General features: G+C 44.2%; 1 protein-coding gene across 1 annotated transcript; it reads left to right on the top strand.

Annotated features, from left to right (window-relative positions):
• Positions 1 to 3,441: 3,441 nt before the first annotated feature.
• LOC132592136 (phospholipid scramblase family member 5-like) lies at positions 3,442 to 22,109 on the top strand. Its single transcript, XM_060274298.2, has 7 exons — positions 3,442 to 4,012; positions 6,669 to 6,752; positions 13,488 to 13,680; positions 15,389 to 15,500; positions 17,463 to 17,565; positions 19,975 to 20,033; positions 20,747 to 22,109. The coding sequence occupies exons 1-7, from the start codon at positions 3,571 to 3,573 to the stop codon at positions 20,771 to 20,773; spliced, it is 1,020 nt and encodes a 339-aa protein (XP_060130281.1). The 5' UTR covers positions 3,442 to 3,570; the 3' UTR covers positions 20,774 to 22,109.
• Positions 22,110 to 23,350: the final 1,241 nt, after the last annotated feature.

Genomic DNA, 23,350 nt, shown 5'->3' with positions numbered 1-23,350 from the left:
CCGTTGCTATGTTCCAGCTCCTGCCAACCTAGCAGTTTGAAAGCACGTCAAAGTGCAAGTAGATAAATAGGTACCGCTCCGGTGGGAAGGTAAAATATTTATTTATTTATAACATAACAATTAATTACGTATTCTCCACCCATCCAACTAGGTTGCCCCAGCCTCTCTGGGTGGCTTCCAGCATTGTACAAAAACACAGTATAAAACCATATTCTCTCTGCCTTCCCCTGCCTGAGTTATCTTTACAACAACCCTGTGAGGTAGGTTAGGCAGAGAGTCTCGAGGCAATCCAGTGAACTTCCTGGCTGAGTGGGAATTTGAACCCTGGACTTCCAGGTCCCAGTGCAGCACGCTGACCACTGCAGAACCACACAGGGATGGGGCAGACACACAGGTCAACAAGCATACAAGTTTGCCTCCTGCCACACACCTCTATCTTGTTCCTCCGACTCACAGACGCTGCGTGAGTTTTTATGAGGTCCTGCGATGTATTCTGTTTCAGTGACACAATCACAGAATTGTGGAGTTAGAAGGGACCCGCGGGTCATCTAGACCAACCCCTGAATGCCATGCTCCAGGGGGTGCCCTCAGGGGTGAGGGTGGCAGAGGACCTATGCAAGGCATCCCCAAACTCAGCCCTCCAGATGTTTTGGATAAGAAAACAAGTGGATAAGAAAGTGGGATTTGAAAAAAAGTAAGTCAAGTTTGGAAGAAATTTTAATTGATAATAAAGGTAATTATATATCAAAATTATACCAGATATTATTAAAATGGGAAACAGAGGAGGAACTAACAAAAAATTACATGATTAAATGGAGCCAGGATCTGGGGAAGACAATTAGTATACAAAAATGGGAACAATTATGGAAAAGAGACTCGAGATTTACTCCTAATTATGATCTGATAGAAAACTTATATAAAATGCAAAATCAATGGCATTTAACACCGGCCAAACTAGCCAAAATGTACCCAAGTGTAAATAACACCTGTTGGAGATGCCGTAAAGAAATAGGGACATATGTTCATGTATGGTGGAGTTGTGACCTTATTAAGGAATTCTGGGAGGTAATTTATAAAGAGCTAAAGAAAATTTTGAAATATTCTTTTAAAAAACAACCAGAAATCTTTTTACTAGGGATGTTAGGAGAGGACATAAAACCTATAGACAGATGTGTTGTGAGCTACGCGATGGTTTCAGCAAGACTTTTAGTGGCAAAAGCATGGAAATCTCAAGAAATCCCAAAAAAGGAGGACTGGCTACAAAAACTGATATCATACTATAATGTAGCAAGAAAACACGAAATACTAAAAGACACAAATTTGGAGGATAATGAAAGGAAATGGGAATCACTTACAGTTTACTTTAGCACATATGTAGACAAACCGTCTCTTCTCTCTGATGAAACAGGGCTCTAGGAACAAGGAAAAGTAAATTAACTATATAGATACCATTAGTATTGTAATATCATTATTATTTGTTTAAGTGAAAGTTATAAAAAAAAGAAGTAAGTATTTACTGTATAAAATTGTGTGTGTGATTGGAAAGAAGTATAATATGGATAAGTCTAATTTAGGTTGTGAAGGAACAGGGGTAGGGGTAGAAACAGGGGTGGAGGGAGGGGAAGGGGATTTTGTTTGTATTTGGTATTCTGTTGTTAGTGTCTTATTTTTGGTGTTGTTTGTGCTCTTTTGATTGTTGTATATGTATAAACTATTAATAAACTTTATTTTATTAAAAAAAAAAAGAAAAAAAAAAAAGAAGGTCGGCGGTTCGAATCCCTGCAACAGGGTGAGCTCCCGTTGCTCGGTCCCAGCTCCTGCCCACCTAGCAGTTCGAAAGCACATCAAAAAGTGCAAGTAGATAAATAGGGACCACTCCGGCGGGAAGGTAAACGGCGTTTCCGTGCGCTGCTCTGGTTCGCCAGAAGCAGCTTTGTCATGCTGGCCACATGACCCAGAAGCTGTCTGCGGACAAACGCCGGCTCCCTCGGCCTATAGAACGAGATGAGTGCCGCAACCCCAGAGTCGGACACGACTGGACCTGATGGTCAGGGGCCCCTTTACCCTTACCATCATTGACAAGCTGAAAGGTGTGCAGAGGAGGGCAACCAAGATGACCAAGGCTTTGGAAACCAAGCCTTATGAGGAACGGTTGAAGGAGTCAGTTATGTTTAGCCTGGCTAAGCTTATATGGGAGCCATCTTCAAGCATCTCAAGGGCTATCACATTGAAGATGGAGCAAGCTTGTTTTCTCCTGCTCAGGAGGGTAGGACTTGAACCAATGACTTCAAGTTACAAGAAAGGAGATTCCAATTAAACATTAGGAAGAACTTTCTGGCTCAAAGAACTGTCTGGCAGTGAAATGGACTGCCTTGTAAGGTGGTGGGCTCTCCTTCATTTGTGGTTTTTAAAGAGAGGTTGGGTGGCCACCTGTCAGGGATGCTTTAGCTGAGATTCCTGCATTGCAGGGGGTTGGACTAGATGACCATTTGGGGTCCCTTCCAACTCTGCAATTCTATTAAAACATGATGGAGAATGGCAGCAGCAATTGCTTGCGACCGCTGCGTTCCTGGATCAATTGCCTGAAATGTAACTGTTAGCTTTAGGAGTGGCTGGGAGGGAAGGAATCATAGAATCATGGAGTTGGAAGAGACCACAAGGGCCATCCAGTCCAACCCCCTGCCAAGCAGGAAACACCACCAAAGCATTCTTGATGTATGCCTGTCAAGCCTCTGCTTAAAGACCTCCAAAGAAGGAGATTCCACCACACTCCTTGGTAGCAAATTCCACTGCCGAACAGCTCTTACTGTCAGGAAGTTCTTCCTAATGTTTAGGTGGAATCTTCTTTCTTGAAGTTTGAATCCATTGCTCCGTGTCCACTTCTCTGGAGCAGCAGAAAACAACCTTTCTCCCTCCTCTATATGACATCCTTTTATATATTTGAACATGGCTATCATATCACCCCTTAACCTTCTCTTCTCCAGGCTAAACATACCCAGCTCCCTAAGCCGTTCCTCATAAGGCATTGTTTCCAGGCCTTTGACCATTTTGGTTGCCCTCTTCTGGACACGTTCCAGCTTGTCAGTATCCTTCTTGAACTGTGGTGCCCAGAACTGGACACAGTACTCCAGGTGAGGTCTGACCAGAGCAGAATACAGTGGTACTATTACTTCCCTTGATCTAGATGCTATACTCCTATTGATGCAGCCCAGAATTGCATTGGCACAGTAGCCTGTGTGGTGGAACCGCCCACACTGCCCAAATCCGGTGCTGTCCTTGCCTCCGGAAAGTTTCCTTTTGCCATTCATGCCCTCTGCTTCATCTGATGCATATACCCTTCTGCGCTCCAGTGACGCCATTGTCCCTGCACAACAGGGCGGATCCGGGTAGTTGGCATGGGAACACTAGGAGGAATGGGGATGGGGATTAGAGGCTGGGTTTGCTGGAGGTGGCAGTCTCCGTCCTAGGCTTCCTCCTCCTCCTCCTCCTCCTCCTCCTCCTCCTCCTCCTCCTCCTCCTCCTCCTCCCTGGTCCGTGGCTGTTGCCTCCAGAGTCCCACGTCTCCTTGAGATGTCTGTGATCAACTCCCAGCCTTCCCCCTTTGGACACCTGACACGGGAGAGACACATTGAATCTGTGGCCAAGTCACTGAAGTGGGACGATGCCCCAGAGCTCCTGGTTGGGGAGGCATCTCAGGAGGGCCGCAGCGGTGAAGTCTTGGCTACTGAGTCAGATTCAACACGGCTTCAGAGGCACCCCCTGCAGGTGGTCAACACATGGGGCACCCAGGGGTACAACTGCAGCACGGAGGCTTGGATGCGTTATGAAACAGCGCCCTCCAGAACGAAGTGCCAGCGTGCCCTGGATTTACCTCTGGTGCCACCAGCCTATGGAGGGGGTCAAGAAGGAGAGTTGGGTCCCTCGTGGCACCGAGAGGCCGGCACTCATCCTGAACTGCAGTTACTGGCGGGGGCCCAAGAGCTTTGCATCACCTCCAAGGCTGAGCACCACGGTAAGGACCCATTCTGGGCGAAGGGCGAAGGATATGGGTAAACCAATTATGTATGAGAGTTGGGGGGAAATTATGGCTAAGGGACATTAAATTGATTACAAGTTACGATTTGAAAGAAAACATCTACAAAATGCAATTTAGGTGGTATCTAACCCCGGTGCGACTGGCAAAGATTTATAAGGGAAACAACAATACTTGCTGGAGGTGCAAGGAAGAGACCGGAACATTTATACACATTTGGTGGTGGTGCAAAAAAATAAGAAACTTTTGGGATGAAGTATACAAGGAGTTAAAAAAGATAGTAAAAAATTCATTTAAAAAAGAACCAGAGATTTTTCTCCTGAGCATGTTAAATGAAGAAATCAAGGCCAAAGACAGGTGTATGGTAATGCACAGTACTATAGCCGCCAGAGTTCTAATCGCACAAAATTGGAAAAGTGATAAAATTCCGAATATAAAAGATTGGCAGATGAAATTAGTGGGATATAAGAATTTGGCTATCAAAAATGGGATTTCAAAAAGATTGGGTAGGGAGAAAGCGGGTAAAAATTGGGAATCCTTTGAATCATAGGGTAGGATAAGTGAATCTTGTGGCAGAGATATGAAGGGCAAGGAAACTAGAGAAAAGGAAAAACTGAATCAAGTATGCATCAGAAGAAAGAACTATAATCAACATATAGAAATGACTGGAAGTCAACAGGGGTGGAGGGGTAAGGGGGAGGAAAATCAAGCTTTTCTTTTAACAGAACAAATGGTCAAGGTGGATAAGATCAGAACCTGGAAAGAATAGTGGGTTAAGCATGAATGATTATTTGAATGAAGATTTGATTTTGTTTATTTTCATTTGTCTTCATTATGAGTTTTTTCTCTTGTCTGATGATTAGGATTTTTCATAGTTTTGTTATAATTATTATTTGGATATATTATTAATACTGTTTTGTTTATGTTTTTTTTAAAAAAGGACCCATTCTGGTGCCCAAGGAGACTTGAGCAGGGGGTGGGACCGTGGGGGACTTGAAGCCCAGGGGGGTGGGGCAAGTGGCCCTCCCGACCACACTATCTGGCCCTCGAGAGTCTCCCCGGGTCACACCCCTTCCCAAAGCCACACCCCTTACTGCCTCTCTTCCTTCAGTGCTTTCAACTGGCTGAGATAAAATAATAGGATTGTAGAGATGGAAGAGACCCCATTCTGTGCAACCCTCTGCAATGCAGCAATCGCAGCAAAAGCGTCCTTGAAACGGAGTCTTGCTGCTTGCCTGCCTGGATGAAGATAGGGGTGGGTGTGTTTGTGTAGAAACCTATGGTTTGTGCATGGCTGGAATGTATCCTTCACGCCCATTGCTCCACCTACTTTTGCCTCTGGCCCCGCCCCCCATGGACATGTGGCTCCCCAGAGAGGAAATATGGTCCTCAGATTGAAAAATCGAACCTTTGCTTAGAGTTCACTGTCACCGCCTGGTAGGATGACTTCCCTGTTTAAGCATTTATTTGTAGCAGGGATACCGAACGGAAATGACTTGGGAGGGGTGTTGTCTTCCTCGGTCGGCAAATGCTCTGGGGGTGATCCCACAAGTCAGAAGGACATCTGTCCTGCAAAGGCTAGGACAGTGATGGGCAACCTTTTGAGCTTGGTGTGTCAAAATTCACCAAAAAACCGAGCAGAACTCGGGTGGTGTGTCACTTCGAGAGAAAAAACCCATAATTTCGCGATATTTATAGTTTAGATAACAAAAAAGTATAATTGTAATATATAACTGTATTTAATAAACCAAAAACTAATTATTTAACCAAAACAAACCCCAAACCCCTTATTTATCACAAAGTGCCCAGAGTTGTTGAGTTTTTTTGGGGGGAGCTGCTGACCAAAATTTTGGAGGTTTTTTGGGGGGGTGCAAAAGTTGCTTTGCTTTTTTTGGGGGTGCCCCAAAGCTGCTGCACTTTTTTTGGGGGGGGGGAAGAGAACAGAAATAAATGACTAATAATAGCTTCGCTGGAACTAACACACAGCGCCGACATAGTCTGCCAAAGCGCCAAAAAACCAGCACAGAATGGGTTAAAAAATGAACGCTGTGACACCCAATCATCGTCTGCCAAAGCGCCAGAAAAAACAGCACAGAAAGGGTTAAAAAACCAATCTCTGGCTACCAGCAACAACAAGAACAAAAAGGGATCCGGGTTTTAACAGCGGAGACAAGCTGTAGCGTGAGGAGGAGCGGGAGAACAAATGGGGGGGGGACAACAACAACAACAGCGCGAATGGGCCGATGGGGCGTGTGCCAGCAGTGAGGGCTCTGCATGTCACGTCTGACACGTGTGTCATAGGTTCGCCATCACTGAGCTAGGATGACTGGCTCCTTGGCCTTGAAAATGACTGACTTCTCCTGTGTGGCAAGGGTTGTTAGAGTCCCCAGAAAGCCTGGCAAGGACCCAGAACTGCTGATTGATGTTTTCTAACGCATTGTGTGTACACGAGAATGTGAGCAGGAACCTGTTTGCTGAATCAGGCCAAAGGTCCATCTAGTCCAGCATTCCGGTCCAGACTGTAACCCTGGAGAGCTGCTGCCAGTCAGTGTAGACAATACTGAGTTAGATGGACCAATGGTGTGTCTCAGCCTAAGGCGGCTTCCGGTGTCTTTGTGCCCCCTTCTTGCTGCAGGGCTTGTCAGCAGCTCCCAAGGAAGAAGCTACGTCATCAGAGGCACGGCAGGCAAAAGGGGACTCCTGCTGTTGGCCACCGAAGGTTAAGTACAGCCACTGAATTTCTGGGAGTTCCCACATCAGAAAGAGATGGAGAAGAGGTTCAGCCCCAGGGGAAAGCAGCAGCAACAGCAGTAGTAATAATAGTAATGATAGCAGTATAGAATCATAGAATTGCAGAGTTGGAAGGGACCCCCAATGGTCATCTAGTCCAACCCCGTGCAATGCAGGAATCTCAGCTAAAGCATCCCTGACAGTTGTTTTTTTTTTTTTTTTTTTTTTTTAAATAATTTTTATTCAATTTCCAATTTATCCGATTAAAATAATAAAAAAAACATTCTTTTATACACAACATTATAAATTTTCATCTAACATTTTGCTCTGCCGAGCTACGACTTCCCCCCCTCCCTTCATGCGGGTTTCTTGTTTACTACATTTTTGCAGTTCCTTTTTGACTGTTTGGTCAATTCATAGGATTTATTTCAATCCTGCAAGTGTTTTTAAAGATCTACAGTTTTTCTCCATATAATCCACATATTTACTCCAGTCTTTTTGAAACCTTGTCTCCCCCTGGTCGCGGATCTTGCAAGTCATCCTTGCGAGTTCAGCATAGTCCATCATTTTAATCTGCCACTCCTCAATCGTTGGAATTTCTTGTAATTTCCATTTTTGGGCTAACAAAGTCCTAGCCGCGGTTGTCGCATACATAAACAATACTTGATCTTCTTTTCTAATCTCTCCTCCCATTATTCCTAGTAAAAATGCTTCAGGTTTTTTTGGGAAGGTATATCTAAACATCTTTTTCAACTCATTATATAACATCTCCCAAAATCTTTTTACCTTATCGCATGTCCACCACATATGATAAAATTCACCATCTCTCTCTTTACATTTCCAGCAAGTTTTGTCACTCATTCTATACATTTTGGCTAATTTAACTGGTGTTAAATACCATCTGTACATCATCTTATACACATTTTCTTTCAAGGCAGTACATGCTGTAAATCTCAACGTTTGAATCCATAATTTCAACCACGCGTCATAATCAATATTGTGCCCAAAATCTTTTGCCCACTTGATCATCACTTCTTTTGTCAACTCATCCTTCGTATACCATTCTAATAACAAATTGTACATTTTTGACAGAAGCTTTGTTTTGCCTTCTAGCACTTCTATTTGGAATTTGGACCTTTTATCCTCAAAACCTATTTTCCTGTCTTCCCTAAGAACATCATTTATTTGATGGTATTGAATCCATCCTGTTAAAACTCCTTTAATTTCTTCATAGGGTTTAAGTCTCCATCCTTTATCAGTTCTTATCAAAATTTCCTCATAAGTGGCCCACCTCCCCTCCATATTTACTTTCTTCACTGTTAATACCTCTGCTGGTGAAACCCACCATGGTTTTTTGGTCTCTAACAGCATTTTATTTCTTTCCCACACCTCGTACAGAGATCTTCTTATCACATGATTGGTAAACCCAGTATGAGACTTCTTTTTGTCATAACATAAATATGCATGCCACCCAAATCTATTGTTAAAACCTTCCAAATCTAGCAGGTCAGTATTTTTCAACGTTATCCACTCTTTAATCCAACACATACAAGACGCTTCATAATAAAGTCTTAAATCTGGCAGGGAGAAACCACCTCTTTCTTTTCTGTCTACCAAGATTTTATGTTTTATTCTAGGTTTTTTCCCCTGCCAGAGAAATCTTGACAAAATCTTTTGCCATTCTTGAAATTGTCTTGTACCCTTCACCACAGGTATAGTTTGAAATAAGAATAACATTTTAGGTAAAATATTCATCTTAATTGCTGCTATTCTTCCTAAGAATGACATGTTCATATTAGTCCATCTTTCCAGGTCTTTCTTTATTTCTCTCCATACTGGTTCATAATTATCACTATATAAATTAATGTTCTTTGCTGTCATCCATATTCCAAGGTATTTTACTTTTTTTGCCACATCAAACCCATATTTTAGATGTAACTCTTGCTTTTCCTCTTTCGTCATATTCATTGCCATCACCTTTGTTTTCTGTCTATTTAATTTAAATCCTGCTAATTGTCCAAATTTCTCAATTTCTTCTATAGCCGCTGCAACACTTTCATTAGGATTTTCTAGAGTTAAGACCAAATCATCCGCGAAGGTTTTCACTTTAAATTGCTTTGCACCTACTTTAATTCCTCTAATAATTGGAAGATCTCTTAATCTATTCAGTAGTACTTCCAGGACCATGATGAATAATAAAGGGGATAAGGGACACCCCTGTCTAGTTCCTTTTGTAATGTCAAAATATTCCGTTAATGTGTTATTAATTATCAATCTTGCTTTTTGTTCTGAATATATTGCCTCAATCCCATTCAAAAAAGAGTCTTTGCCAACCATTGATTCCAGATTTTTCTTCATAAACTGCCAAGATATATTGTCAAATGCTTTCTCTGCATCCACAAACATTAATACTGCTGGCTTATCTATCTTGGTTTCCAGATATTCTATTACATCTATTATATGTCTGACGTTGTCCTTTAACTGTCTACCAGGAAGGAAACCAGCTTGATCCTTATATATCATTTCCTTCAAAACTTCTTTCAATCTCTTGGACATAATGTCTGCAAACAGCTTATAATCGTTGTTCAATAAAGAAATTGGTCTATAATTTCTGACTTCTAATCCATCCGCTCCTGGTTTTGGAATCAATGTAATATACGCTTCCTTCCATGTATTTGGGATCTTTCCTCCTGCAAGAATATCATTCATCACTTCTTCTAAAATCGGTATCAGCTGTCCGTTTAAAACTTTATAATATTTTGCTGATAATCCATCTGGTCCTGGGGCTTTTCCTACTTTCATTCTCGATATTGCCTGGTGTACTTCTTGCCTTGTTATCCTATTATTGAGTTTCTTTCTTTCCTCTTCTGGGATTTGTTTCAATCCATGTTTGCTTAAATAATCACTGATCTTCTTCTCCTCTTCTTTCTTTTTACAATACAACTCTTTGTAAAACTTTTGAAAGGCTTTCTTTATTTCCTTTGGCTCCTCAGTCACTTTTCCTTCCATATTTATCTTCACTATCATATTTTGATTTTGACGTTTCCTTAATTGCCATGCCAATAATTTTCCTGTTTTGTTCGCTGATTCAAAATTTTTTTGTCTCATCTGCTTTATTTTCCATTCTATCTCCTGACTGATCAACATAGAGAATTGTGTCTGTAACATCTTTATGTTATGTTTGATTTGTTGATTCTCTGGTTTATCTATCAGGTTTTTCTCATTTTCCATGAGGCACTTCAGGATTTCCTCCTTCTTCTTTTCTTTCTTTCGTTTCAGGAAACTGTTTTGCTGTATTAGAAAGCCTCTCATTACTGCTTTACTTGCATCCCATACCATATCAAGTCCAGTGTCTTTATGTAGATTCCAATGAAAATAATCTTTCAGGATATTCTTAGCTTTTACTACCACCTCTTTATCTTCGAAAAGCTCCTCATTCATTCTCCACCTAAAAGAATTCTGATCTTTGCTTTTCATTTCCATAAATATTGAATTGTGATCTGATAGTGTTCGTGGTATTATCTCTATTTTACTCACCCTGGGTACTAGTTCCTTGGAGATCCATATATGATCTATTCTTCCAGAACTTTGATTTGGTTCTGAAAAGAATGTAAACTGTTTAAGCGTAGGATGCTTTAACCTCCAAATATCCACTAGGCCCAGGTTTTCTACCAATTCAAAGAAGGATTTTGGTAACTTGCCTTCATTCTTCCTTTTCTTTGTCCTGTCCAATTCTGGTACTGTCACTCCATTGAAATCACCCATAAGCACTATCTTTTGGTCCATATACTCTGCTAACCTTTCTTCCAAATTCTTATAAAATTCCGCTTTGTTTTCATTCGGTGCATAAATTCCCACCACCAACATTTTTTCTCCTTGGGTCGATATTTGGACCGCTATCACTCTTCCTTCTTCATCTTTAAACATCAGATTTGGGTCCAATTTGTCTTTTATGTACAAAACCACTCCTCTCTTTTTATTTTCTACTGAATTTATAAATTCTTTACCCAACCTTTTATTTCTAAGAATATAATTGTGTTTTTTCGCCACATGTGTTTCCTGAAGACAGATTATATCCAAATTTTTCTTCTTCAAAATATGATCAATTTTATTTCTTTTCACTTTATTATTCAATCCATGTACATTCCAAGTATGTATCTTCAATGATGCCATTTTACTTCCTAATATCAGGAAGATAGGATTTTATCTAGTCTTGGTCGGGTTCTTTACTTAAATCTTTATCTTCTTCCTCTTCTTCACTCTCTGACTCTTTATCCTCTTCCTCTTTTTCCTGTTCTTCTTCTTCTGATTTCTCTTCCTCTCCTTCTTTTTTCTTTCTTCTCCTTCTTTGTGGTTTTGGTTCTTCTTCCTCTTCTGCAGTCGCTTCAGCTAGGATAACCAGGTCTGGGCTCAGCTCTCCCAAGAATTTTTCATACTTTCTCAAGAATTTCCCAATGTCATGCATACTTGTCAGCACATGTCTTTTCTCTTTATAAAAAAACATTATTCCTTCGGGGTATTCCCATCTATGCTGGATTCCATTTTTCCTAAGCAGGGCCACCATTGCTTTATAATTGTCACGTTTTTTCAAAAATCTTCCAGGAATTTCTTTAAACACGATTATAGGCTTGCCTCCGATGATTAGCTTGTTGGTGAAGCTCAAACTTAAAATCTCATTTTTCATCTCCATTGTATTGAGAACCACCACGCAATCACCAGGTGCTTTCCTTGCCTTGGCCTTTGCTGATTTTACCTTAATTCTGAATACATTCACAATTGTCTGGCTCACTTCTTCATCCGTCTTTCCCATCCATTTCGCCAATTCGGCAATTATCCTTGACTTAATATCTTCTCCCGATTCTTCAGGGATACCCCTTAATTTCAAATTCAATTGCCTTTGCTTCATTTCAATTAATGCCAAATTATCAAGCATTTGTTCATGTGCCCGGTCCATTTTCTTCATACTATCTTTCACTTTGTCAGTCTCTTTTTTAACCTCCTTTACCTCCTTTTGGGTCTTCTTGATTGTTTCTTCCATTGTTTTGGATCTCACCGACAAATCTTTTATTTGAGTTGATAATTCTCCCACAGCTCCTTCAATCTTCTTATCGATCTCTCCCAATTTTTTATCCATTCGTTGTTCACTGTGTTTAAATTCATCTTTAATTTTTTGCCATAGAGCTTCTAAATCCTTGACTTCTTCTTGCTTTGAACCTCTTCTATCTTTTGGTGTGCTTGCTGCCTTCCTTTCTTCTTTACCAGCCATTCTTCTACAAAAAAACAGGAAAGAGGGGAAATTCCCCTCTTCACCACTAGGGGGACCAGTATTAATAAATTCCTACAGTTAACCTGCAATAACCCAACCACCCCCAGATGGCGCTGTAATAAATTCCAATACCTAGAATCAACAGTTATTCCGTCTGCCACTGGGTGGATTACTCTGAAACCTCAAGTCTTTCCAGTACATCCAACCTCTGCTTAAAAACCTCCAAGGAAGGAGAGTCCACCACCTCTTGTAAGAGTCTGTTCCACTGTTGAACAGCTCTTACCGTCAGAAAGTTTTCCCTGAGGTTGAGTCAGAATCTCCTTCCTTGTAACTTGAAGCCATTTTTTCAAGCAGGAGAAAACAGTAGTCGTAATAACAAAAAATAATGTGCTTCAGTCCCAGGATGGATCATTCTGTTTATTGCCTGCGTACATTTTGCACGAGTTCATTCATAAATCCATTCCACCACCACCCCTTTCTGTATTAATCAGTGGTTTCCCCCCCAAAAAAAACCATACAAAAATTTATACTTAAATAGTTATGTTATGCCAAAATACAGACAACAACCACTACAGTTCTGGTATTTAATATTTGTATTGATTGTGTTAAAAAGTGCAAACACAACAGAGAAGAAAACAGAGAGAGAGAGAGGGGGGGAAGGAGGGAGAGGGAGAGGGAGAGGGAGAGAGAGAGAGAGAGAGAGAGAGAGAGAGAGAGAGAGAGAGAGAGAGAGAGAGAGAGTAGCGTCACAGCCGGGAAGAGATAAGTACAAAATTGCAGGTCCAAATAAAGTATCTGTTCATACAAATATTCCCTTAACAAATAACAAAGATATGTAAAAGTAAATAAGGAGATGAAATAGAATGGATAATTATAATTATATGCAAGAAAAGAGGGTAGATTATGGAAACCAGGGGGGGGGCAGGGGTGGAGGATTCCAAGGGGCTTGTATAATCCCAGTATTGTATATATGGAAAATGTTTGAAGTGTTTGGAAATAATGTTAACATCAAAAACTGAATTTTTTTTTAAAAAAACAAAGATATGTAAAAGTATTCTCCGCCCGTGGGTCCCATAATTACTGAGAAAAAAGTGCTTTTTTCTGGGGGGGACACAGGGGTACGCATACTTGTGAATACTTTGGTCCATTTAACGTATTTAATTTTCCTGATTCAAACTATAAAATCGTGATTTTCTTGAGTCAAAAGGAGAGTACCCCTAAACGTGTTTTTAAAGAAAAAAAATCACTGGAATAAAGGTTCTGTAAAGTCTTGGGTGAGCCAGACGTTTGCATGTAGGAGTGGCCCTGAGATATTCCTATAAGAAATTGGTACAATTCTGGCAGCAGCAGCAGCAGCAGAGCCATCAGCTGAAAAAGCAACAGCACCCCCTTGGGGGCAGGAGGGGAATAGGCTCCATGCCTGCGCCTTGACTGTCCACCTCTCTCCTTCTCTCTCAGAATGCAACAACTGCTGCTTTCACCTGTGTGGCCCTGCCCGCCCCTGCCACCTTTGCCTCCAAGATCAGGAAGGCCATGTCGTCCTGTGGTTCTGCAGACCTTTCCGACTGGGCCTCGGCTGTCTCCCTTGCTGCCAGATGGAGATGGTGGCTTTCACCGGCGATAACCAGCTTGTTGGCACCGTGCGCCAGAGGTGTGGGAGGGATGGGTGCTGCCAGTTCAAACAAGGATGGTGGCAGGAGGGTTCAGAGGCGAGCGGTTGTCCATGTCATTGGAGCATGCATGAGATGCCCAAATATTCTTGGCTGCTACATACCTTGAGCCTAACTTTTAAGGCAGCCCTGTTGCCTGCTAGGAAACATAAGTAAGAGCTGACAGTAAGAGCTGTCCGACAGTGGAATTTGCTGCCAAGGAGTGTGGTGGAGTCTCCTTCTTTGGAGGTCTTTAAGAGGAGGCTTGACAGCCATCCGTCAGAAAACCGATGGTGTTTCCTGCTTGGCAGGGGGTTGGACTGGATGGCCCTTGTGGTCTCTTCCAACTCTATGATTCTATGAATCTATAACCCATCATAACCTGTACACTCCTCTGGTGGGATTTATCTACCTACCAGTCCCTGGGATCTGTCTGTTGGTCACACTTGAATTCAGCATGGTAGGGAACATCTCCCACCATCCCTGATTACTGTCCCGTCTGGCTCAGGCCGAGTCCAACAACACCTGGCAGATCTGCTCTGATTTGAAAATGTGGGGCCGCCATTGGGCCTGATCCGGAAGCTCCGGCTGGTGTAAAACACTCCAGCTGGACTGTTGATGGGGGCAGACCATTCCAGGACATTAACCCGGTGCTCAAAAGCTTGCACTGGCTGGCCAATATGCCAGCAGGAGAGATTCAAGGCCTTGGACAACTGGGTTCCCAGATACGTCTGGGACCGCCCGATCTCTTAAGTTCTTTATTGATCTCTGAGGTTTACAGGGGAGTCGCTGTTAGGGGTCCCCCATAGCTCGGATGAGGAGATTTGCATTGACTATTGTGGGTCCAATTTTGTGGTCTTCCCTTCCAGTTGATTTCTGACAGGCAGGGGTTCAAACTTGAATAAAATATTTCAGGGGCTCAAGTAAGCCCTGCCCCACATAATCAGCCACATGATGCAATGCATACACACCATTTGAATGGGATTGGCCATCAGCTTTGTGGGGGGCCGGCCCCCCTCAAATATTTTATTGTGCCTCCACGGCCCCTAGGAGTTGACTCCTACGGTACGCTGGCAAGACTCCTCCATTTTGAACTTCAGGCATCTGCTGAAGACTATTTATTCCAGCAGGCTTTTAACCGAATTGTAATTTTAATCATTCTAACTCTTTTATTGTACAGTGGAACCTTGGCTTTCTAATGTAATCCATTCCGGAAGATCATTCGACTTCCGAAACCTTCGAAAACCGAGGCGCAATGGGCAGTCGGCAAAATCCATTGAGAAAATAGAAAAACACTCAGCGGAAGTTGTTTAACGTCCGAGGCATGTTTGAAAATGGAAGCAATTACTTCCGGGTTTTTGGCATTCGAAAACCGAAACGTTTGACCCCTGAGACACTCGAAAACCGAGGTTCCACTGTTCTGGGTCTTAGAGACCACTGTAAACAAAGCAGGATATAAATTAACAAAATATACCAATGAAATAAAATGTTTTGGGGTGTGGGTGAACCATGTAGACATGGCCAATTTCAGTTCCCCAGCTCTGCGTTATCGTCGACATTTGAACTAAGCAGTATGAACTGACCCCCTGTTGGGGGTGGGTGGGCTCCCTCTGTCCTGTTGGCTTGGAGATTTATCCCAATCCCCACCCCACAGCTGCTCCCTCTACTGTCTCTGTGCCTCCCCCAAAACTCACCTTCTGATGTACTTAGGTGCCGCACCTTCTCCCATCTCCTGGAAGTGAGCGGTGCCCGTGGTTTTGCCACCATGAAGATCTATGGCTCCTGCATTCCTACACGGTGCTTCTCTGAACAGGAGTTCCAGGTACGAAATGAGGTCGAGGGGCCCACGACAGATGGGAAACAGGCATCTCGGAAGGGGGAAGTAAGCTTTGCTTTGCCAGAGAGATCAACACTCCTTCCAGGGCGGAAGGTGGTGGCCCAGGGCTGGATTTTGTTGTTGTTTAGTCGTTTAGTCGTGTCCGACTCTTCGTGACCCCATGGACCAGAGCACGCCAGGCACTCCTGTCTTGCACTGCCTCCCACAGTTTGGTCAAACTCATGTTCGTAGCTTCGAGAACACTCTCCAACCATCTTGTCCTCTGTCGTCTCCTTTTCCTAGTGCCGTCAATCTTTCCCAACATCAATGTCTTTTCCAGGGAGTCTTCTCTTCTCATGAGGTGGCCAAAGTATTGGAGCCTAAGCTTCATGATCTGTCCTTCCAGTGAGCACTCAGGGCTGATTTCCTTCAGAATGGATAGGTTTGATTTTCTTGCAGTCCATGGGACTCTCAAGAGTCTCCTCTAGCACCATAATTCAAAAACATCAATTCTTCGACAATCAGCCTTCTTTATGTCCAGCTCTCACTTCCATACTCTCACTCTCACACATATATACAATAATAAAATAGTAATAATAGAGATTAATGATATGTAGACAGTGTTCTCGAAGCTACGAACATGAGTTTTACCAAACTGCGGGAGGCAGTGCAAGACAGGAGTGCCTGGCGTGCTCTGGTCCATGGGGTCACGGAGAGTCGGACACGACTAAACGACTAAACAACAACAACAACAATGATATGTACGTGTAAAAACAAGATTCAGCTAGGCTGAATTTTATAAAATCATTGAAGACAATATTGAGTGTGCCTTTCCAAATGTAGACATTTGCTTTCATATATTTTTTAACATTAATGGTCACAAATTGCGCAGCTGAGTGTTTGTTTTCTTAGCTGAAGCATATTAAAAATCCCAACAAAACCGCTATGCCACAAGGCACCCTGGATGCCTTATCTCTACTAAGCATAGAAGCAGATGTGTGATGTTAGATTAGTTTTAAGGATCAGGTCAAAGAACTTTGCAATTAGAAAAAGTAGAATTTTCTCCAAATACAAAGTATACAAACATAAACAGTATTTTCCATCTTACTGCAGGTTTCGTTTCATTTCAAAAAGTATACATTTACTATACAATTTATTATGGTTTATATTTTGAATTTGATATATATGGGGGCACCAAAATCCTTTCAGTGCTTATGAGGGTCTCAATCTGGCCCTGAGAAGGCCCTTCCACCCATCCAAGTCCCAGCAGTGCTGTTGAAAATAAGCCACCACCATCAACCTTCGCCAATCCGGTACCCTCCAGATGTTGCAATCCAGAACATCTGGAGGGCACCAGGTTGGCGAAGGCTGCCTGAAAGCGAGGGCAGGGAGCACTCCATTCGCTCTCATTATCTTCCCAATGACACTTCATCATCACCACAGCTCCGCTGGCTTGATGTGATCATTCACCCACGGATGACAGAGTGTCACTTCAATTCAAGAGGCCTGTAATCTTGCCAGGGGCTGTTGACGCCTTTCAAAGTTAGCTCCACACCCTTGACTTGCTCCTTCAACGAAAGCCCAGCTGGAGCACCCTTGTCTCAAGAAGGGAGAGCCCAAGGTGCTTGCTCACAATTACATCATTGTGGGGAGATGGTTCCCTGTAGGTCCGGCCCTACCGTTTGGCAAGGTGAGGCATCTGTCTCAGGCGGTACATAATGGGCAGTGGCACTGAGTTTTTGGAAGACAGAGCAGTCTTCCCAGAGCTTTCAAAGCTAGCCTGCTTCCATCAGGTGTGGAGGACCTTCTCCCACTACCATTGCCAAGGTGAGGGTCAGCAGCCATCTGAGGCATCTTGTTCTCTGCCTCAGGTAGCAAAGTGTCTTGGCTCCCAGCTCAGTGCAGCGTTCAAGGAAAGCTTCTCCCATGTTGATCATTGAGCATGACCTCTGCTCCTCCTCTCTCCAGGTCCTCTCCTCCACCGATGGCATGGTAGCCACTATTTGGAAGAAGTGGCCGGGATTCAAGGAGGAACGCAACATGGATCACGAGACCTTTGGAGTGGACATGGGTAGGAGAATTCCCATCCTCTTTTGGGCAGAAGACAAAACATTGTGACCTGATTGTCAGCTGTGACATCGACTTGTTGTCTGCCTATATTATGCTAATATTCTTTTTAAAAATCAGAGTCCTTAGTTTAGCGTTTGCAGAAGTGCTCAGGGCGCCTCTAAAATGTTGCTAGCATGCTAATGCAGCGGGGAGGAGAGGGAAGAGAAGAAGGGGGGGACACTTCCTACCTCTGATGCACAAAGACGTAACATCACAGAAACAAAACACCGGGGGGGGGACTTTGTAGGGCAGAGATGGGGTACCTCCATCCAATGGGCATAAACAGGCAACCCAGACCTCTCCATCTGGACCACGAGGGTGATTCAGGGAGGCTATGCCCACCTGCCCTACACATGACATTCAGTACGACACCTGGGGGGAGGCAAGTGAGGGTGGGGCTTGTTCAAATGGACCTTGTGGGTGCCTGCAAAGCCTCCTTTTGCAGAGGGTTTTCTCACCTCTCCTCTGGCCCTGTGTCCCTCATGCAATCCCCAGATCTACTTCAGATGTTTCTTTTTTGGGGGGGGACCCCACAACAAATTTAGGGGGTGCCCTTAGGTACGGCATTTTTGCATGCCTGTTTCCACTAACATATGTGTTTTAATGCACGCTTTAGCCTAGTTAGTACATACGCCTTTATACACACCACTTGGCTGTAGAAGTGCACTGCAAAATTCGGAGAAGTGCAAATGGCAGCCTTTCAGTTGACATATTGATTCAGAAAGGGTTCACCTGTTGGATTCCCTCCCCTCTACATAGAAGTAAACCTCTTATTCAGTGGAACTCAGTAGCAAGCAAGTGGGCAGTTTATGCCTGCACCAGCTCCCTAGAGAGAACCCCCACATTCTGAGGTGCCCAGCCAATAGAGCACAAGACTCTTATTCTCAGGGTTATGGGTTCGAGCCCCATGTTAGGCAAAAGATTCTTGCATTGCAGGAGGTTGGACTAGATGACCCTCAGGGGTCCCTTCCAACTCTACAGTTTCTATTATGATTCAGCCACCTCAGTTTTCTGCCTCTGTGACAGATTTCTCCTGTTATCCAAGCAGCAAAACAGACTCCAGCAAGTTCCTCTAGCCCAGCTCTTAGCTTTGAAGGATGTTGCCTTTCTCAGACTCTGATGGGTATTCCATTCCAATAGCAGGAGAGGAATCCCCAGCTCTTATCCGTCAATCCTTTGATGCATGTCCACTCACTCTTTGTCATCCAAATGCCTTTAGCTGGGCTTTGCACGTTCTTCATTTATACTGCAGCACTCAGAAGCCAGCTTTGCGGAGCTCAGGGGCCCTTACTCCTCTTGGGCAAAGGACTGGAGAAATTCAATTCCGCTTGTGCTTGGAAGGGTGAACCATCCTAATTCACACTTCCAGAAACAACACATGGGTTTCAACAACAAAACAGGGCTGTCTTTTGAAATGCACACTTGTCTGAATTGCACAATGAGTTCCTCTGGCCAAGTACAGTAATGCGTACTAAGATGCATAGGGTGTGCACAAAATGCATACGTTGCTGAAGATAACATTTAAAGTGTGCTATATTGAGAGGAAGGGCTATGCAGAATGTATCTATTGGGGGAAATTGCATAGGAACATATGTACAGTAGGAGAGTTTTGCTGGTGGGGTTTAATGTGGACTTTAAAAAATAATGGAGACTGAAATTTGGCAAATATAACTTAAGACTAGGGAACTGAGAAACTGAGAACCAGCCTTCGCTAGATAGGACCGCACCATTTGGCTGCAGGCTTTAACCTCCAAGGGGGAAAGGCGTTTGAGCTCTGGGTGATTTCCTTATGGGAATAAAAAAACATGCACAGGAGTGACTGTGAAAGTGGCAGAAGAGAGCTCTAAATTTTTGTTAGACTGGGGGAAGGTGTGCAACTCTGGGAAAATGTAGAACCCTCCATATTGTCAATCAGTATGGAAATGGGAGCGCTTGATTCCTAGCCTTGCACTGATAAAAAGTAACTGCATCTCTTGAACCCAACAAAACACAAATGTTGGAAGTTGGAAGAGAGGTTTCTCCTCCCAGAGCTTAGAACTGACTTGTTCCCATCACAGGGAGACCAATTTCACACTTTGAAAACATTAGATCTAGCTCAATGCAGGCTCCCTCTTCAAAAGGAAGGTGCTTTGTGCATGCTCAGAGATAACTTCTCCCTTTAACTTCACCCCAGTCTTGAAAAAGACTTTCCCCCCCCTTCTTGGGGGACAAGCCGTCTGCGCATGGTCAAAGCTATTTAGCATGCGGTGGGAGAGTACTGGAAAACCAAAGTTGGCCTTAGCAACCCCATCCCAGGAGTGAGCAGGGAAGCGTCCTTGGTGTGGCAATATTCTGTCCTCTTGTGAATAATACCCAGTTCTCTTTCCGGCAGCCGCAGCAGACCTGAGCAATGAGGAGAGGGCTTTGCTCCTGGCTGCAGCATTCCTGCTGGTAAGTGGTGAAGCTGTGGATTGTTGCCACGGTGTGTCCTCGGTGAGTCAGTATCCCAGCCAGGCAAAAACACTTGGGGGGGCAAAGCAGAGTCAGTGAGGAGTGCGGCACCCCAGAGACTTCTCAGAGCCAGGTGGAGAAGACTTAGAGGGCAGCATTTAGACCCTGGGACTGAGGTTCTCTAGTCTGGATTCAAGTTTCCCCAAATTTATTCCTTTTAACCCCTTTCCTAACAACAGGGAAGTTACTCCTGCACGTCAGCCAAATATTGGCTATGGGTATGCATCTCCCCCTCCCCATCCTGCATGACAACAGGCTCATAGTGCCCTCTGCTGGCTGCCTTTTGCAGCCACAGATGGACAATGAGTACCTCCAAAAAAAGGACATATGAGTCAAGAAGAGCTTGGCACTTTTTTTGCACTGACTTGCTTTCCCTTTTTTCCTGAGAATTGGGCCAAGCTGGTCATCCCTCCCCAATGAAATGTGTATCCCCATTTATGTTACTCTAGCTCAGGCCAAACTTCAGCCCTCCAGATGTTTTGGACTACAATTCCCATCTTCCCCGGCCACTGGTCCTGTTAGCTAGGGATCATGGGAGTTGTAGGCCAAAACATCTGGAGGGCCGCAGTTTGGGGATGCCTGCTCTAGCTCATGCGTCTCGGTTTGTGACAAAACAGAAGATTGCAACCTCCTTTTTGTGTTTCGTTTCCCAGAACTTCATGTTCTTTGAAGTGAGCTGATGGGCAGCACTAAGAGAAGACCGAAAGGAACTTTAGTGGCTCAACCCTGTTCTGCACCCAGAGAACCCTCAATTGTAACGTCTTGCCGTGGAGAAGCTCCCACAGGGCCTCCGACTAAGAAGGGGATGCTAACTTTGTACCAAAATGCCTGCAGCTTTCACAGCTGCCTGGAATCCAGGCATCCAACAGGAGAGGTCAAGAGACAGAATAGGAAGCCTCACCTACTAAAGGTCTGTGTCAGGCAGTTGTGAAAGGCCCAAGAGAGAAAAAGTTGGCAGCCCTGTCACAAAGACACCCTGTTCCACTTTGGAGCGAGGGCATTCGTCACCCCACCTTCTCCTTATGCAGAGTATGGCCACGGAATCGTAGAATTGTTGAGTTGGAAGGTACCCCGAGGGTCATCTAGTCCAACCCCCTGCAACGTGGGAATCTTTTGCCCAAGGTGGGGCTCAAACCCACAACCCTGAGATTAAATATTGTGCTCTACGGATTGAGGCATCCCAGTAGGCGATCTGCAAAGATATTCTTTAGCTGCGATTCCTGCTTTGCAGGGGGCTGGAATAAATGACCCTTTGGTACCCTTTCAATTCTGCAATTCCATGATTCTATGACTTGATGGCAGTGGAGGCTGCTGGTTCGAGGGAGAACGGGGCAGTGCCCAACGAACCGAGTGTTTGCCCTCACTCGGCCCCTACACCCCGTTTACCTTGCTACTCAACCAGTCCAGGGAGTGGGGGCACTGCCTTTCTTCTCCTTAGTCTCAGCATTGCCCTTGTAGAGTTCAGCAGGGAGGAAGAGAAGCACGGGGACAAAACTGGAATGAGCTGGCTCTGCCTTTTCTTGGCTTTGGCGCCACCTGCTGTTCAGCTCCCTGCCATCCATCCTACTAGCCTCAATGGGCACAATGAGCTCCCATTGCATTTGGCTCCTTGGAATTTCTAGCATGAAAACAAGATTCCTCACAGAGCCCAGGAAAGGTGGATCAAGAGCCAAGAGCCCAGAAATCAGCATTTTCCAGTCCCCATGTTCTCAGGCTTCTGGCACCAAGGGTAACTACCTACTGAACTTCCTTCTGCAGCTCCTTAGAAGCCATTTTGCAATATAAATGGCCTATAAATTGTAATTAATAATAATGTTTAGCAGAGTCTCTGCTTTTTGAGGATAGTTGGGTGGCTTTTAAAAACTTCATGGTAGCTAAAAAAAATTGTGCTGGATATTTGTTTTAGTCTTCAGCTTATAGTGGGAGTTTTGTAGCTTTGAAAGCTGCTTTATGTAACTTGTACATTGCCTAGAGAATCTTTATTAGGACGTGGCTAATAAATTTAAATGCACAGCATGTGAGGATTATGCTGCCAACCTTTTTGATGAAACTTGCTGATGACGGTTTGGCGAAAGCGTCCGCTCAGACTGAAAGGGATGCTCCCTCAAAGAATTGACTTTGCTCGTGGCGATGTCAGCACCTAACCAAATCTGGTCGGCTAGGCAGCATCATGGCATCACCTCAGTGACATCACCAGGCAGCGAGATAGGCTTTGCTGGGTGGCGTCATCATAGAACCTCATTCGCCACCTGACCTCTGACTGCCTGGAATTTCCCTTGACTAATCAAGGATGATGATGTAGGAATAAGAAGTTTGTGTTTGTGGTAGCAGCCTCATCAAAGGAAAAATAAACATTCACAGAGTTTGGGATTTCTCCCCCCCCCCCAGCTAATGTTTTGGAAGTCAGCTACCCGCATGGGGGATGGCATGGAACTCAGGGCTGGCATCAGAAGTGAGGTTTTTATAAGGTGCATAGGGAGCCAGTGTGGTGTAGTGGTTAAGAGTTTAGTCTCGTAATCTGGGGAACCGGGTTCGCGTCTCGGTTCCTCCACATGCAGCTGCTGGGTGACCTTGGGCTAGTCACACTTCTCTGAAGTCTCTCAGCCCCACTCACCTCACAGAGTGTTTGTTGTGGGGGAGGAAGGGAAAGGAGAATGTTAGCCACTTTGAGACTCCTTAGGGTAGTGATAAAGCGGGATATCAAATCCAAACTCTTCTTCTTCTTCTTCCTTGGCTGCTGCTCTCTGGGGATACTGAGTGTTGAAACTTAGGCACTCTCCTGAGTTTTAGATGGAGGCCCTTTCCTATCCCCAAGATGCAACAACAGGAGGTGCCCAACTTGGGCCTGCTTGTCATTGAGACAGCCAAGCCGCCGGGGCTGTACTGCTACCAGTGGGGACTTGCATGGCTGAATGCTCCTCCCATATAAAAATGTCCCGGCACAAAGAAAGCCGAGATGTCAACTCTTCTCTCCAACATCTAGGTTTATATTTTAATGGGCAGAGATGATGTTGTATGGAGGAAAACCGCAACTGTGTGAACCTGCACCGGCAGCCTGAATCGGTACAGGCCAGGCAGAGGCTGACCTCAGTGACAACTGGGCCCAGGAGGACCTTCTGCATGCCAAACATGTGCTCTGCCATCAAGCTGCGCTTCCTCCCCAAAGTCGGCAGCCGACTGATCCATCACCAGGGGCCCATTTTCACTCCATGGTGGCTTGGGTCCCAGCTTTGTTACAGATGGGAGAAACCCCCACC

The sequence above is a fragment of the Zootoca vivipara genome, chromosome 5, assembly GCF_965207765.1.
Source record: "Zootoca vivipara chromosome 5, rZooViv2.hap1.1, whole genome shotgun sequence".
Lineage (NCBI taxonomy): Eukaryota > Metazoa > Chordata > Lepidosauria > Squamata > Lacertidae > Zootoca > Zootoca vivipara.
The sequence above is the reverse complement of the archived record's forward strand: the minus strand, read 5'-3'. Positions and strand labels throughout refer to the sequence as shown.